The 18,021-nt window shown below is 40.0% G+C and overlaps 2 protein-coding genes and 1 pseudogene across 2 annotated transcripts; 1 reads left to right on the top strand and 2 right to left on the bottom strand.

Annotated features, from left to right (window-relative positions):
• The first annotated feature begins 9,141 nt into the window (after positions 1–9,141).
• Positions 9,142–11,240, top strand: LOC121802057 (inorganic phosphate transporter 2-1, chloroplastic-like). The gene is made up of 3 exons (XM_042201612.1): positions 9,142–9,979; positions 10,046–10,237; positions 10,328–11,240. The coding sequence occupies exons 1-3, from the start codon at positions 9,335–9,337 to the stop codon at positions 11,159–11,161; spliced, it is 1,671 nt and encodes a 556-aa protein (XP_042057546.1). The 5' UTR covers positions 9,142–9,334; the 3' UTR covers positions 11,162–11,240.
• Positions 11,241–11,268: 28 nt separating this feature from the next.
• Positions 11,269–14,482, bottom strand: LOC121804345 (beta-arabinofuranosyltransferase RAY1-like). Its single transcript, XM_042203830.1, has 6 exons — positions 14,256–14,482; positions 14,046–14,131; positions 13,690–13,823; positions 13,093–13,422; positions 12,766–13,012; positions 11,269–12,579 (listed from the first exon to the last, which is right to left on the bottom strand). The coding sequence occupies exons 1-6, from the start codon at positions 14,480–14,482 to the stop codon at positions 12,134–12,136; spliced, it is 1,470 nt and encodes a 489-aa protein (XP_042059764.1). The 3' UTR covers positions 11,269–12,133.
• A 619-nt stretch (positions 14,483–15,101) lies between these two features.
• On the bottom strand, positions 15,102–17,713 carry LOC121802059 (annotated as a pseudogene).
• Between the last annotated feature and the right edge of the window lie 308 nt (positions 17,714–18,021).

Raw genomic sequence — 18,021 nt, 5'->3', positions numbered from 1 at the left:
GATCATGTTTATGATTGAGTTTGACCATATATCTCAAATTTATCATAATTAAATATTTTACATTTTATGAATATAACTAATTTTCATCATTATTTATTGAATTGATCGCATGTTAATCTTATCGGTAGCAACCCGATTAACACGCCGGGCTAGCCCGAAACCCGAACTTTTAGGGTTAGGGTTGAACTTTTACCACCCGAAAGAATTCACAACCCGATTAGCACGCACCTGATTGACCCGCAACCCGAGTAGGGCTGGCCCGAAACCTAATGGGCCGGCCCGATTGACATCCCTAATTTATAGTATGCGACCCGTCTCGCTTTTCATAGTGGATGATGCATTACGCTCATTCAAACTAATTTGTAGTATACGCGTCTCGCTTTTTACAGTGAATGATCAACGCACTTAATATAATCAACCAAATGTTGTCAACAATTATGAGTGCCCTTGAATTATAATAGATGATTTTTTATATGAAAACTAGGAATAGATTATTGCTAACATATTGCAATCTTTAATGTTAGTATACCCTTGTTTTGTCTATAACAAAATGCTCCATATCCTGGTTATCTTTTCTCTTTTGTGAAAATTAATTATGATAAAAGAAATATATCATATTCATTTATATTTATTTTCCTCATTTTAAGGGAATTGATAAAAATTAATTAAATCACAATTTGACTTTAATAATTGGTTGAATTCTTCCATTTATTGGGGATCTGCACCCTTCATGTACCTGGAAATTGAAGAGTGCGTTTTACCTTCGCATACTGTCATTTCCTCTTCCAACTTCCAAACACTTAACTTTAAACACAATTATTGTCATTAATTGAAAATTAGAAAATAGCATCGATGTCATATAAGATTTGACTATGTCCACATTCGGACAACACTAAAATCACACTATAAAATTAACTATATATGGTTGGATGTCGACAATTCAACTTTAATATTATATATTTTTAATAATAGTAGTAATATTTTCTATCATATATTTGACTTTGCAGTCCTACACTTCTTTATTTCCCCCTCCCCCACGAAAACCGCTTACATTCTTGCTATAATTATTAAACTTAGGATGATAATTAGCCAGATTGCATGCGCATATGACCTATCTAGACTAAAAGTATAGTGGGATAATAACTATTTAAATTATGAAATTTAGTTAAATTAAATTACGTATAATATTTGAAATTAGAATATTAAATTATGAAGATTCAATAGCTATTAATTATTTCGCTCGTATATAAAACGCGGTTTTATAATGTTAAAAATAACATTTTTTCTTTAAAATACAAAAAGAATACTTATTTTAGTAAACATCACCAAATTTTATAATTTAAATGACCTCAAATATTTCTTTCAAATCTTATGCAACTGTCCACAAATATTATGTAACTGACTCAAATTTTATAATTTAAATGTTTATTATTTTAACTATAGTTCAAAAGTGGTACATTTAAAATTGAATAATATAATAAGACTTATTTCAATGATAGAATCGAAAGAACTATACATTAAAATTAACTTTTCTACTACGTTATTGTCTTGTTAGCTGTAACAATAGTCTTTATTTTATTAAAGTGTTTACAGACAACGCAACTTCTTTTGATGATTAAATAGTGCATCGATTTACCAAATAAACATTTAATATTTCTGACTCAATTGCTTTATCCAATTATATATTGCCCCAGTGATCGTAATTGTATGTGGATTTATTATTTTATTTGTTGTATTTTTAATACCACTATATCCTAGTAGTATTAAATTTTAATCCAAACGAAATAGAGAGGGCCAATTTCCTTATTTTACTAGTCGAGAAGTTTAGAGAAATAGCCCAAGCCCAAATCTTGGATGTTGGTCCGTTACATTTGAAATCTATCATGTGGGTATTCCAACTTGGTCCACGAGTTTTGTATTTCCAAACAAAATAGTGATTGAATATTAAATATCAATAATAATTTAAAGCATAAGTTAAAATATAATTTTCCGACTGGTGTATCTATTACTTATATATTACATTAATTGAATATTATAGGTTTGGCCCAAATTTATGAGAGTCCCATAAGTTGTTTCCAAGGATGCTAGCTCGATGAAATGTGTTGTTCCTACTAGTACAAAGGATTAAACTTTCCATTAATTTGATGGAGGATCAATAAAAAGTTGTATATGTAGTTGTAAGAAAATTCCATTGATGATTTGTATCTATTGCGAGTGGTTGTAGGTGTGGATAAGTTGATAATGACTGTGATACTCAATGGAGAGAGGTAGAGAAAGATTGGATAGACATTTGGAAGGATAAAGTGTATAGAGAAATATTTGTTTTTATTGTATCAATGATATGCTCATAACCCTTATTTATAGGGATGTTTGAGGCTCTTCAACTACAATAATAAAGAAGCTTGGAAGTTTACATTCTAGGAACTCTTCAAATCATTAATGTACTCTAGGAACTCCACTATAATCTATTCATTTCTTCACTTTCCAGCAGATACATAGGAATTTTTGCGGTAGCTTAGTCGGCCGATTGAACAGCTTTTTGAGGGAGAGGAAGGCTCTGATCTTAAAGGAAGGATGGTATATTTGGATGAGATTGGATAGATCGAAATCAAAGCGTCCAGATCATCCGCGGGCAATTGGCACCGATGATCCACACCACACATATATCTCTCCCATCTTCACCAACACCTCTTTAATTTACGACTACGCAATTGAGATCATAGGTTCGTAAGTACTGACCAGAAAAGGAAATGGAGCTATGGCCGCCGTGATAGCGGAGCTGCAGAGAAATTTGATGGAGTTGTGAAGATCCAACCATAGTTTTGGGGATTTCTATTTGACATACAAGTCAGATTTAACAGCGAACACTTATTTATAGACGAACAAGGATTTAAGTGGAGTATTATTTTTAATCATACATTTGTAGTAGTGGAGTAGTTCATTTGAATTCTATGGTTGTCTAACAACCACTCAAAATTTATGTAACTTTCTTTTCTTTCACATTTCCACTTATAACTTATCCATTATTTATGACTTTCATCCGTTCTATGATATTAGATTTGTTTTTTTTTTTATTTTGGGCATTCCATAATATATAGAGTCATTTTCTTTAATTTTTAGTAAAAAGTAGTAACACATTTTTGAACTCTTACTTTTATCTCTCTCTTGCTATATTATCCCTATTTTTTCCCTCTCCTACTTTATTATCTTTTTATTTAATACATTACACACATTTTTCTTAATTTTCGTACCGAAAAGAAATGCCATTTTTGTAAAATACTAGTATTACATATTTATAAAAATGGTGCGAATTTTTTATACGGGTAAAAAATTCACTAACAAGCTATATTAAAAAACGTACTAATATTCAATAGTATTTTTCATGACAATGGCTCAGCATTAATAATACTCCAAAGTAAAAAAATATTCAATTAAATATTTTTTAAAAAAATGGCCATGTTAAGTCACAGGCTATGCATGGGTGGGAATGAGAGGGTGCAGAGAGAAAGAGATAACATGGCGGGAGCGACTATATATATGTTAAGGATCAACTCTCCTTAACGCGATTCCACGAACAAGAAACAGGTACCGTAGACAATCCGGCGCCCAAGAGCTTTGGGTCAGCGGTGTTTTCCGGCGATAAAGGGGCTGGGCGCGAGAGAGATTCTCGTCGGCAGCGTGAACGATAGGTTTCTAGTTGCACAATTTTGTTGGGCCGTAAAATATGATTTCATTAATTGATGATGTATAATGAAATCGCCCTATTTATAATATCTAAAACCCTAGGGTTGGTTCTGTAAGTTTTATGTCTCACATATGTGACATGTGATAGAATCCTAAATAGAATTGGATTCTTTAATATAATACATGAATTTGGTATAAGACACATTTTCCCTAATTAATTATCTATCAATTGAATATATTGATTTAAGTAGGACGTTTCCTTATTAGTCATTAATTATTGACTAATATATATGTTTCCTATTAGTGTATTGCTATTAAGGAAATTGGGATATTTATATATAATAATGTCTTGATTAGCATTAATTTAGTCAAGAATATATATGCTTTTGATTGTCATGAATTTGACCGTAATTATGTTATTGACTATCAAAATCAAATCAAATTATTATGATCATTTATTTAATTTGATTTTGATATTACTTGGTCAGAAAGAAACGTTCTAATTAAATAGTCACTTTGATGGAAAGGGCTTTAAGGTTTGATAATTGGGGTTTGTCCTCTCTCTGCCTATAAATACAAGTGTGGTGATCCCATCAAATTACACACATTACAGAGAACACATAAACGAGGGAAAGAGAGAGAAACAAATCCTTGGAGTTGCGCCACTACACCAAAGTCCGAGGAAGTTCTCTCCGTCTTCCCCAATCGCTTCCGCTATGGATCATAAATGTAAGTTTCCGATCCATTATGTTTATGGTTCTCTACGTGAAATACATGATGTTCAAAGATCTTGTTTTATTCATATTCAATTATGTATTCTTGAATATATTATGATAAATAATTTCCAACAGGTTCGACTTAACCTATATGTTCGGGAAAGAACCAACTAAGAAAACCCGAACGGAGCTTATAAAACGCTCAGCTTTTCCCTCGGCCGTAGAGCACTCGTCGTCGACACGGCTGCCGGCGTGGCCTCCTTCCCAGCCGTGTCCTCCTCTGACCCTGCCATTTCATCTTCTCCTGATCTCTCTGTTTCAGGTGTGTCAGCCGTCTTCAAGAGTGGGCTTGGGGGGCTTGGGATGTCCGTATCACTATATCAGGAAGAGATAGAGTTATAGTAGTATTACTCATTCATCTTCTCATCCCTCAATAAAAACTTTTGAGTAGTAAATTATAAAAAAATTTAAAGGTTTTAAGTTCGAAATATAGATTTTGAAATTATATCTGCACATTATTTTTTACACTCTTGAATAGCGACTATATATTTCTCTAGACATAAGTAAATTAAGAAGACAAAACAAAATTTATTATGTATACATATACCTATATATGCACACATCATAGAATGTTCATGTTCAAAAAATCTCCAACGAAGGTCCTAGATGACGATTACCAACTTGCAAAATTTTATACAATTAATGTTTTGTTACGACGCCAAATAACAAATTGTCACATTGTAGGCCATTATTATCCATTAATTTGCTATTGTTTAATATATGATGGCCACTGAGAAACACCCGACTGTCTTTTGGAAAATGACATGGATTTAGCACTTTGTTTGTTTGGTTGGTTGGGATGGTAGGGTTAAATTACACAAAAACGACAATTAGAATATGATTGATTTTAGAGCATCCACAATAGCGCCTAGCGCACCGCCTAGTCGAGCGCCGGCGCTAGGCGGTGCGCTAGGCGATCTATTGCAACCGCCTAGCGGATTTCGCGATAAAAAACCGCCTAGCGCTCGGCGGTTCCGCGGTGCGCTAGGCGATCCGCTAGGCGCTATTGCAGCGTCCGGATCGCCTAGCGCACCGCCTAGCGCGAATTTTTATTTTTTATTTTTTTTCCGAAACACTATATATACGCGACTTGCCTGTCATTTTCATTCGCACCACTTGTATTAACGAGTACTCTCTCTATCTAAATTTCTATACAAGATCAACAACGGTAAATGGATCTCAACAACGAGCCTACTTCAGGGAGTAGCGCGTCTCAAACTCCCCCGATCCCCGTGGGAGGTGGATGGAGTCAGATGCCCCCATACTACAACATGTACCCGTGGCAGCAGATGATGCCCGGGATGGCAGCGGGGGGGAGTCCGCCGGGGGCGTTTCCGGCGATGTCGGGGTGGGCACCTAGTGTCCAGATGCAGGGGTGGGCACCCGGCATGCAGATGATGCCCGGGGGGGTACCGGCGACGCAGGGGACGCCCGCGACGTAGGGGGACGCCGGGGGACGTCTATCGCCCCAGTATTGATTTTTCGACTGGTTGGGGTTAGATCTTTCCGGTGTTCCGGATGCTCCCGTTCAAACGGGGGGTGCAGAGCGGGGTCGGGGCGCCCCAAAGAAGAAAGGCAAGGGGAAAAGGGTCGGCGAGTCCTCGCAGCCGGGTGAGGACGACAACTCGGTACGGAGGAGGTGGACGGACGCGGAGAACGTCGCGCTGTCCAAGGCGTGGGTGAGTGTTTGCGACGATCCTCTCGTTTCGAACAACCAGAGGATCGTCAACTTGTGGGGCAAGATAGCAGCAGCCTACCAGAGGTTTTGCCCGGAGGGGAGGCCACGCAATGGGGAGGATTGCCGGAAGGCGTGGGACCGAATCAAGGTTGCGGTCTCCCGATTTTCGGGCTTGTACACCAACGCCCTCCTCATGATGAGCAGTGGGCAAACTGAGGACGACTGCAGGAGGATAGCGGAGAAAGCCTTCCCCCTGAAGGGGGTGTACAAGGACTTCACCTACTGGAACTGCTATCTTGTGCTGAACGACTCCGAGAAGTTCCGAGTAGGTGTCGACTCTGGCTGGCCGAAGAAGCAACGGCTGAACTATTCCGGTGATTTCAGCGGCAGTAGCGGTGGTTCCCACGACCTCCCTGAGACGGCCCAGGAGGTCCCGACCCCTCGTTCGTTTGCTCGCCGTACTCGCCCGGTTGGGCACAGGTGGGCTCAACGGGAGGCGAGGGGGGTCGCCGGGGGTTCACAGGAGGTCCAGTCGGCATCCCCCCTTGGCCAATCCACAGCGGATCTCAAATTCTTCGCGCGTCAACAAACGCGCGCTCAGATGGTCAAGACGATGGCCGAATGGCGGGCGGCGGTGGACCCTGTGGAGAAGAGTTTGTTTCAAACATTGCTCCTGAGCATGCAGGATGATTTGGAGGCGGCACGGAGGGAAGCTGCCGGGAGTAGAGGCGACGGCGACGGAGGCGGAGGCGATGGTGGCGACAGCGACGGAGGAGACAACGACGGCGACGAGGAGTGAATTATTGTACTTTTTTTTAATTATTGTAATATTTTTAAATTATTGTACTTTTTAAATTTTTAATAGTATTATTAATGTTTCCCGTATATGTCTCGTAAATTAAATTTCGTATATTGTCTGATTGTTAATTATGTCATTTTATATAATTGTTATTAGTGATGTGGCTATTGATGTGGCTTGGCTATTTATGATGTGGCTAGGCTATGGTTGGGCTATTGCTGGACTATTCTGGATGGCCTTAGAAATATACTACTCCTATAAATCAATCTTGAATATGGACAATATTTTGTTTTCTACACAGCTCGACAAATAGATTACCAAACTGTCAAATTGTAACTGCGCACCGTGTTGCTTAATTAAGCGGGTTGGGAAATGCTGACATAAATAAAATAGTACTAGAAATTAAATCTCATCTCACTGTGTCACATGTTTTATGAAAATTTAGTAGCTTATGTTTGGTCTTCTTAAACCATTGTACCACTTCATTAGCAATTAATGTTCCGTTGAGAATTTGTCCATTTTTGACGAAAACATGATTATGACTATGGAGTTGTTCAATTAGTTCTAATTATTATGATTGATTTGATTATATAACAAGCCATAATTAATGGTTATTTCTTAGATTTAAACATTACGTAGTGAAGTTACCGATATAAATATCTATAATCCGGTTAATTAGTCAAAGAAACAATTTAAATCTATCTATCTTGTCTAAATCGTTTTAATTTCATGATAACACGTAGAATAGTAAACTTTTGGTATTCGTGTTAATATATCATTTTTCAGCAACGTCTTTGTTACTATAATTGAATTGTTAGTCTTCTCTATGATAAATAGAAGAAGATATTTACGAGATTCAATTCAATTCCAAAAAGAAGAAGATATTTATCACGTTCTTATACATAATATCAAAGCTCGTTATGAAGACGGAAATTATATCGCCATCTTCACGTCTTCTTTTAGTTTTGTTTATTTTTGCATATATATACATACATATAATTAATTATGCTTGTCCAGTTGTCCTTTTAGGAGTAACTCAAATTGGAAAGAATACACAGTTTTGATATTTAATAAGTAAAATTTGTGGGAAGGGAACATTAAATTAAGAATAAAAACGTCAATGAAGAAAAACGTTAAATATTACTCCGAACGATTTTAACTTGCAATGGACTTACGACACGAGCTAGAATATGGGCCTAATAAGTATATTTTCGGCACAGAAAATCTAAGATTCGGGTCAGTTGGTTAAGAGCGAAGAGTGGGCCTCTGGGCTTATCCTAATATTAGTAGCAGTACTTAATATTTTCTGGATCTATGAATCTTTGGAGTAGTTACAACACAATATAGAAATATAATATTCTTTCCGTCTCATTTAATATGTCGACATTCTTGTAGGTGAAGTAACTAGAGAAAAAAAAATAGTTGAATATTTAAAAGAGATTTATTTTCAAATATGGAAAATGAACATCTTAAGTGGGACAGATTAAAAGGAAAACGGAATAATAAATTACATAATAGTGTTAAAGCTACATGCCTACGTCCAAACATTACTGAAATCATGCAAATATGCAACGACGGCAGTTTTGTTTAGGTATGATTTTTGGTGTTGGGCACATCAGCTCTGATTTCTCGCGGATCACATCTCATTGGACAAATGAATCAATGTTAAGCACCATAGTTAAATTCTAAATTTACAAGATGAATACACCAAATTTCATGCAGATTTATTGTATTGATAATCGGCAATTTTTTCTTATAGTAGTAACAATTTTTCATTATAGTACTCCTTATCGTAAAATATATACTAGTATACCAGATTCAGTCCGGTTACAATTTTTTTACATTGATATTTTCGATACAATAGTATAACATTATATAGTACTCCCATCGTTCCATGTTAATTGAGTCATTATTCTAATTTAGAAAATTCAAACATGATTGAGTCATTTTGCAAAAAATAAGCATTTCTTTTACTTTATTCTCTCTTACTTAATTTACCATCCACGTAACACACTATTCTTAATCTTTGTGTCGATCTCAGTTAACAAGAAATGGAGGGAGTATCATACATAATCGTATACTCCATTTGTTGAGCTACAAAGCGAGACAGAAAGTAGGTGCACTTAAAGTAGTGCATAGGAGTTGGTAATGCCCTTGGAGATTTAAAGGTAGCGTGGATAATGGATATTATTGGATATAGTGGCTCTAAAACAACACACTCATTCCACCACTCATCCATATTCCATTCACACATCGCCGGAAGCAAACTGGGATTCAAGAAAATGCAAACTCAGCCACTCTCTATCTCTTCTCATTCTGGATTAATGGTCGTTAATCAATCTCAATAAATTAAAGCTCTCACCCTCAGATTTCCTTCTCTCTCAACTTAGTCAGTCCATGGCTTCCTCCTACGGCCTCAGAAACAACACCGCCGCATCTCTCCTCCTCCGCAATTCCCACATCCACCTCCCCCGATTCCGACTCAATACACACCTCTTCATCCCCAACCCTCACCCACCTCTCTCCATCTCATTCTCTAGACTTTCTCCTTCCGCCGCCTTATCCTCCTCTTACGCAGAAGAAGAATCTTCCGACGGCGATCATCGAGAAAATGACGAGCTCCCCGGGGTGGCGGAGGCGATGAACATATCCCCGGCGACGGCGGCGGCGGTGGGGGTGTGCATCGCGGTGGCGGTGCTGGCCCTGCCGCTGGCGATGCCGTCGCTGGGGCGGGGGCTGCCGCTCAAGACTCGGGCGGTGTCGTACGCGACGCTGCTGTTCGGGTTCTACATGGCGTGGAACATCGGGGCGAACGACGTGGCCAACGCCATGGGGACGTCGGTGGGGTCGGGGGCGCTGTCCCTGAGGAGGGCGGTCATCATCGCTGCAGTGCTGGAGTTCTCCGGGGCGCTGCTGATGGGGACGCACGTGACCACCACGATGCAGAAGGGGATTCTGGTTGCGACTGTCTTTCAGGGGAAGGAGACTCTGCTTTTTGCTGGCCTTATTTCCTCCTTGGCTGCTGCTGGCACTTGGCTCCAGGTATATCAAATAGTAGTACTATCAATCATTAACTGCAACCAACTCTTCTTCAATTTGGCTACTTAGGTTGCATCATACTATGGTTGGCCTGTCTCTACCACGCATTGTATAGTTGGATCAATGGTCGGATTCGGGCTAGTCTACGGAGGCGCTGGAGCTGTTTTCTGGAGCTCCCTGGCACGGGTGACTTTGTCGTGGGTCGTCTCGCCTTTGGTGGGAGCATTCGCGTCTTTCCTCGTCTATAAATGCATCCGCAGGGTATGTATGTATGTATGTATGTATGTTTTAGTCTTGTGCAGAAAATTATGGATGCAGCCTCAAATCTAACCCTTGTCTCTACATCTATAGTTTGTTTACAGTGCTCGAAACCCGGGGCAAGCAGCAGCCGCAGCTGCACCATTAGCCGTCTTCTTAGGCGTCACGGGGATTTCCTTCGCTGCGTTCCCTCTCAGCCAGACTGTATCTGTAGCTATCGCGCAGGCCTTAGCCTGTGGCGCTTGCGGAGCTGTCATGTTCGACAGAATCATAAGGACGCAGCTCGGCCACCTCCTCGACAAGCCTCCTAAAGATGATGCACAAGTGACAGAATCAAGAACAGAGAACGAGTCGAGTAAAAACATCGGTCTCCTGTCTGATATAGCTGGTCCTAAGGGAACGCAGTTGAAGATAGTTTACGGAGTGTTCGGGTACATGCAAGTTCTGTCGGCCTGCTTCATGTCATTTGCACACGGGGGGAACGATGTCTCCAATGCGATAGGCCCTCTGGCAGCGGCCCTCTCGATTCTGCAAGGTGGGGCGAGTGGTGGTGAGATTGTGATCCCAAATGACGTTCTGGCGTGGGGCGGATTTGGGATCGTTGCAGGGCTTATGGTGTGGGGATACAGAGTTATCGCGACAATTGGGAAGAAGATAACGGAGCTGACACCGACTAGGGGCTTTGCCGCTGAGTTTGCAGCAGCATCGGTTGTGCTTGGGGCTTCGAAGCTCGGACTGCCTATCTCGGCCACACACACGCTGGTTGGAGCAGTGATGGGGGTAGGGTTCGCGAGAGGGCTTAACAGCGTACGAGCAGAGACCGTGAGGGAGATTGTGACGTCGTGGGCTGTCACCATCCCTGCTGGTGCCACTTTTGCTGTTCTTTATACATGGATCTTCACCAAGTTCTTATCCTACTTACTGTGAGTGAAACTCCATTGTTTTATTATAATGTGCACTGAAAATTTTCAACTGAGATTTATGCATATGATTCACATCTTCCACATGTACGTTATTTACTTATGGAGATCTCATGATAATCAAGTACGGAGTATTATTTCTCAATCAAGAAAGTTCATAATCAAACACAAGAAGCCAAAACATAGAGGAATCTGATTAAACGGTTTGTGTTCATGGAGATAACTCTTGTATAGAATCGAGGCTCGGCTCTCAGTCGCTTTCCTTCCATAGCTTCGGCTTCTGGATTGGTGGAACGAATGGTCTCTTCTCTTTCACATATTTTTTCGATGCAGAATCTGCACGACACAGACGCTCTGTGGAAACGAAGAGGTCCTGAGCAGAAGTGATGGATTCCTCGAAACTACCATCTCCGGCTTCTTCAACTTCACTGGCTCTCCCTCTGGCTGAGTGTCTACGTTTCAGCTTCTCCACCGAAGTACGCCTCATGAGAAAGTACTTCCGACCAGGTAACAAGACGTCATCTGCTGTCAAGACAGATTCCTGTGGGCGGTTGAAGACCTGAGGAGTAGTGATGCAGAAATCTGGGTATTTCCGAATGAGTTCGGAGGCACGAATTCGAGTATGATACATTTCTACTCGCCCACCAGCATGAACTAACCTCACCATGATATCCTTCATTTGCCTGCTCACACTCTGTGAATGAGACGGCGTCTCCTCTCTCACCTCCTGCTTTCTCTTGCACGTATTTTGCACGGCTGGGCTTGCGGTCGACTGGAAACATGAAAACATCCCTCCAGCATCTCAGACCAGCAGAAGCAGATTGATGAAGCTGTGGTGTGGGGGTAGGTATCTAATGCTCTAAAACCTATGTTTTTCTTAGTTTCCTAAGCTCTTTCCTTTTTTTAGTTTTATTCTAAAAGTCCAACAGCATGAACTAAGTTATCGATGTCCACACATAGGAATTAGCTCCAATGATGCTTAGAAATAACTTTTGGGATTTGTCGTGTACCGGCTTTGCAAACACATTCTAGTGTTGATGTCATACTCCCACAGCCCGGACAATACCTGCCTTTCGAGCTTCTTATTTCTCCCGTTTATCCAGTTGTTGTGTAGAACAAAACAGCCCCTTTCCTCGCAGGCCTTCTTTGTGTCCTCCTCCTCCCATAGACCCTGGTATGCACCATTTGGGAAGAGATCTAGGTCCAAGAAATGGACCCGTAAGTTCGTTTCTGGGTCCAAGCACTGGTCATCGCCTAACCTGTAGGAGCCACCTTCCCCGCATAACGTATCGTAGAAGCTTGGTTGTTCGGATAGATTGGAATAGGCAGCGTGCTGCACCACCTTTCCCAGCGCAGCAATTGTTATTCTGTCTGAATGAGCATAATAGAAGCCGGAGTTGAGGCGCCGAGGCAAGTTTATTGCTCCTGCAAGAAACCAGAAGCAAGAAGTTATATTTGCTCCTTCACCATAGGGCAAAATGCTGAAAAAATCAACTTCTGATCCGCTCTGTATCTTTAGAAATTAGTCAGAAAACCATAAGTTTGGATTTTTCGCAATCATCAAACCAAACTTCATGAATTTTTTGTGGCAATTTGCCCTATTATATTTACCTGTGAAATTAAATTCATCGGACTGTGCGACAAGAACGCCCTGGCCGAAAGAAGTGAGATAATCCAATGGATTCTTGAACCAATACACATCCACATCACTCAAAAGCACATTATACCCAAGCTCCAAAATCTGCAGAACCATTCTTGACTTCACTTTAGTTACTTTCTGAAAGCACTCGGATCCGAAATGGCAGTCATCGAAGCTGATGTTGGTTGGAGGAGATGCACGTTTAATAACTGGGACGCCCTAAGATATGAACATGAAAATGTTAGCAAATCTTGAAACCGTCAATTAAGCTATATAGTCCAGTAATGGAGGTGAACCACCTGCAGGACTGAGAAATCATAGACTTCATCATCAAGGGCGCAGACCAAATAGTTCGGTACTTGGAGGTAATGCAGCCTGCAGACCCAGCTCATCAGCATGTCTTTGTAACTAGATCCAGCAATTCCAAGTAGAATTGTCTTGTTCTGATCAGCCTGCATTGCCAGTAGAGATTCCATGGACATTGGCAGTGTGACTGCTTTCGTCACACTCAACGCCTCTCGTTTGAAGCAACCTCCGCGTGACTTCTCTGCTTCAACACAATCGAACAACTCCTTTTGTGTAGATAAAAAGAGGCTCTTGTTTCTCAGGTTCAGTGGCCTGCTGTATCCCTGCCAATACGCAGCGCTGTGATCCGTGTTTGTAGCTCTGGTCTAGTTCTGCTTCTAGTCAAAGCTCAATTTCATATGCAACATCCAGATTTCAGCCTTCTACTACACGTTTTTGTTTTTAATAATCTTTCGCTTTACTTTTTCAATAAGTCGATTGATTTATCAACCGACGCAGCCTGAAACTTACAACCAGTTGCATCTCTACTCTGTTTCAATAGGTTGGCATATGTTAAGGTCAAAACACTAGGCAGTTGGATAATATCATACCGCTTGTTGTACACTTTGTTCCACCCCTTTTCCTTGATGAAAACAAGGCGCCAGTTGGTATTGAGCGCGAGCATGGCCGGCAATGGAAGCCTTGTACAGCCACTCAACTGCCTGGTTGGTATTTGGAGGTTTAGCTGCAGCATATGCACAATCGTCATTCATATAGTTGTAGCTTTCTTTTGCAATCTCATTAATTGGTTTCTCAATTTCGTATGCATAAAATTGATTCTAGAAACATAACTAATCTGCAAAGCTATGACAAAGATTTCTGATTTAGCAGTAAATTAATCATCAATAACAGTCCTAAACATCAAACACTATATGATGAAATTGATTCCCAAAATCATGAATCATACCTTGCAGAAACGAGATAGCCAAATTACATTGTCCAGCGGGATCACCAAGCTCAAACAATCGCCTTTTGAAACATCCCCATTTCCCACTAAATCAAACCGGCATCTACCAGAGCTAGAACGGAGCCACGCGCCGCCGCCTTCAAGAAACAATCCAAAGCCTAGTCCAAGCTGGGGTGGCGGCCGTGCTTGAATTGCTTCCCCCGCTTAAACATAGCCATGGCCTCGCTGAGCGGCTTGAGCGCGTCCCTCCACGCTCTGCAAACGAGCGAGGCAGAGTGAAGGACGCGGTGATCCTGACTAATGCGTCGTAGGGGATGGCGGAGATTGATGGGGCATTGAATTGGGGGGGGGGGATTCGATGATTTTGCGAAGGCGTAGGTATTCCTTTGCTTTTTGATCAAGGATGATTTATGAAGAGGCCATTGCTTCTGCTTCATTTGGGCGTGGCGGCGGAATCGGTGGTGTTGAGCGACAGCTGAACAGAGTAAACGATAAATATCACTCATTTTTTTATTAGCATTACGTTTGTTCATTTCTTTTATTTTAATCAACGCATATAGTACCTCTTTTTGTATTTCTAATTATTATTTAAATTTTCAATATTTAGATTATGTAATTTTTAGAATTTTGATCATTAATTTAAATTCTCGAAATATCATAAATTTAAATTAAACGTAGTACTATTGTACTCCTTAAGGATTAATAAGAAAATGATGAATTGATTAAAAAAAATATAGTATAGTTCGTGATTAATAAATAAATTAAACATCAATTTCAGCCCATTTATCAGATAGTGATTTCATTAGTAGGCCAAAATTAAATAAAGAAGGCCCATTTAAAATAAATAGAAATCCAGTGTCAGCCCAACTATTGTCTTATTCGCATACCGTACGTAATTACTGCCCCAAGATATAAAAGCTGATTACTGATTCATGTTGATGAGTTGAGTGCTCAATTATCTCAGATAACAATTTATAAAACCATGTCAAATTTAGCTTTAGTTGATGTTTTTAGTGTTTTCATCAACTCAATGAAGTTATTCTTGATGACATGTCATCAGATTACCAAGTTTTAAGTGATCCATTGCTGAGAGATACTGTGTCTACATATGATCAGAATGCCAAGAATTGCACATCCAAGTATGTACGTATTTTCCAGTCGAGGCTATTATCTATTCAAACGTAATTTATCAGTTGGTACATATATTGAAAGATTCCATTCAACCTCTATCCCTAACATTCCTACGCTTAGAGCAGAGACTCCAGCACAGGCCGAAACTTAAGTGGGACTTTGAGCAAGGGAGCCTGGATTTCACCCGGCTTGCCAAGCTGGCCACAGGCAGCCATCTGATCATCGCCTCTGCTGGGTCGTACGAAGACCACCACTCTTGCTTTAGCAAGTATGTTGCGGAACTCTATCATCTGTTGTTGGCTTAAAGTTCGACCCACAATGGGGATTGAAAGATACTTAGATTGACCTTGCAAGGAATGCCTTGGACAAGATTGATCAACCGCTCAGCATCTTCAACACTGCAACGAAATACACCAAATGATCGTCATACGGTTTACGGTTGATTTCTTTGTATCAATCACAGTGAGTCTATTTGACAAACGACAAAAGATTTGGTATCAAAAGGATATCTGACCTGTCGTTCACTCCAGCGAGCATTACATATTCGAATAAGACCTTGTAGTGGCGTTTCAAGCGAAGTTCCTCCCCAAGTGTACCAAGAAGTAGCTCAAGGTTATACTTGCGGTTGATTGGCATGACCCAATTTCTGACCTGCATATGTTTTAGCAATGTGTTTAATTTAAATCTACTTTATTAGAATAATCAGAAAAGAAGGCTAGATGTAGTACCTCATCTGTAGTAGCATTCAAACTGACAGCCAATGCACAGTTGGATTCTTGCTTTAATTGTGGAACAAGGCCACTAGTCGAGACAGTAACCTTGCGAGGACTGAATTGAAGACCTTGCTCGTCTACCATTATGTCAGCAGCTTTTAGAACATTCTCAATGTTGTGAAGCGGTTCGCCCATCCCCTATAATGAGGAAACTTCAATCAGTAACTACAACCATGATGTGAAGCCCTAAAATGCTAGTAAAATATTAGAGCATGATACGTCTGATCAAAGCAGTAGAACCTTCAACGCATGATCTCACACATCTAGGTCAAATGAAAACCATCAAACTCGAATCGTAACCCATCATTAAGCAGCTTTGATAACAGTAGTTGCTCAAAAAGAGTCATAATCAACTCTATTAATGATGAAATAACTCAATTAACACTTACCATGAATACAACATTTGTTATGTTACCAACTTCATGTGAGAACAGTCGCCTTGCAAACACAGCCTGCTCCACAATCTCGGCAGCAGATAAATTTCTTTTCAATCCCATTCTGCCAAAGAAATCAACAGGAAAATTTATTACTAGTACTACTTGGATAACAATAAACATTTAAAGTAGTAACATTCTTCTGTTGAAATTTTGCATCATGCTTGAAGTCCCAAGTTCGTCTTCACAGAAGCCACACAAAGAGCCTTTTTCTGCTTACGTACATATAATAAGAAACTAGAAAAAAATAAAAAGAAAAGTAAATGTAGGTTAAAAATCTTGCATCCCGGTGTAGCAAAACTGACAATTCATAGCACACCCCCACTTGACTAGAAACGCATACTGTAGTCCGGCCCCTAGGACAAGGAATCACGACGGTTTCAATCACTAGTCCATCCTCCAAAGTGAACAGTATCTGTAAAATCCTGTGACTCCCAAATGAATGAGACGGTTCTCAAAACTGTTGAGGTGCATGAAAGTAGTACACATGCAACCTAATACTCTGCGTAGCAAACTAGCTATACAAGGATTAGTGACTAAACCGTCAGTAGACATGTTTACCTTCTTGGTTCCATCTGAAGCTGAAATCATATCCTTTAAGTGTAGTGCCTTGAATTCAGCATGTGCGCTTAACATCTGTTTGAAATCCTTGTTTAAACCTAACAGTGCCCAACAAAGCAGGATGGAACTATCAATTAGCCCCAAAATGGAGTACAAGATGGTTTGGGGAAACAAACAAATGAAAACTAATAAAATGTGTTCAGTTTGTCCTGAGACAGAGTGAGTGAACTTCGTAAGCAGAGACACAGTTACTTGATCACGGAGCTAAGGAGACCGGCCTTCTAATTCTTCATGGCAGTGAGCCCAGATATTATTTCCGTACAAGCGTTTCCATAACATCATAGCCTGACCAGGCCTGTAGCCATGCGACTGAACCCATTTCTGTTATAGCAGTAAAACATTGAGATACTGAAATTCAATTCAATTCAATTCAATTTGGGTCACTGCAAACTCATTACTTGGGCAATTATATCATAAGATGATAGATAGGAAATAATCAAAACTTGCTAATAGATAAAATCAACAGGAAAAAAGCGACTAGAAAATTATATTGATTAGAAAGAAGACAGAGCAGGCAGCTACAAGAATACAGCTTGTAAGTTATAACCAGGCAATCATTCTTCAACTTAGGATTTTCATCAAAAAAGAATTAAAATTGGTAGGATTAGAAAGGAGAAAGAGAAATACCTCAAGCTCGTGATATCTCATCCCTTTCAAAAGAACCATGGAACCCTTCATTGGAATTTCCATACCTCCTAAGTTAACTACAAGTAAAACGTAATTATGTTTCTCTCGAAGACTGATTGCCTGAGTTAACTGTTAATGTGGACAGAGGAGTGAATTGCCTTTGTGGTTGAGGGAGATGTTGGATTGGAGAGTGGCAGCGGCTGATAAAGAGAGAAATCGGGCATTAGAATTGGCGATGGTGCATCGTGATAATCACAACTAAGAAATTTAAAGAATTATAATTAGTAGTAGTAGTAGTATTTTTTTATAGATTTTATGAATGATTTGTAATCTCTTGAAAATCACTTTAGACAAAAAAAAATTAAGTAGTTATTACTACTAATTTAGGGT

The sequence above is a fragment of the Salvia splendens genome, chromosome 5 (assembly GCF_004379255.2).
Source record: "Salvia splendens isolate huo1 chromosome 5, SspV2, whole genome shotgun sequence".
In the NCBI taxonomy this organism is placed as follows: Eukaryota; Viridiplantae; Streptophyta; class Magnoliopsida; order Lamiales; family Lamiaceae; genus Salvia; species Salvia splendens.
Note: the sequence above shows the minus strand (reverse complement) of the source record. Positions and strands in the feature narration are given on the sequence as shown.

Bases quoted from the DNA above. Each gene is read 5' to 3' on its own strand.
- LOC121802057 (XM_042201612.1), top strand. From the start codon at position 9,335: ATGGCTTCCTCCTACGGCCTCAGAAACAACACCGCCGCATCTCTCCTC. The intron at 9,980-10,045 runs GTATATCAAATA...TTGGCTACTTAG, and splicing joins CTGCTGGCACTTGGCTCCAG to GTTGCATCATACTATGGTTG. The intron at 10,238-10,327 runs GTATGTATGTAT...CTACATCTATAG, and splicing joins TCTATAAATGCATCCGCAGG to TTTGTTTACAGTGCTCGAAA.
- LOC121804345 (XM_042203830.1), bottom strand. From the start codon at position 14,482: ATGAAGCAGAAGCAATGGCCTCTTCATAAATCATCCTTGATCAAAAAG. The intron at 13,824-14,045 runs GTATGATTCATG...CATATGCTGCAG, and splicing joins GGCTATCTCGTTTCTGCAAG to CTAAACCTCCAAATACCAAC. The intron at 12,580-12,765 runs GTAAATATAATA...GGTTTCTTGCAG, and splicing joins CGATGAATTTAATTTCACAG to GAGCAATAAACTTGCCTCGG.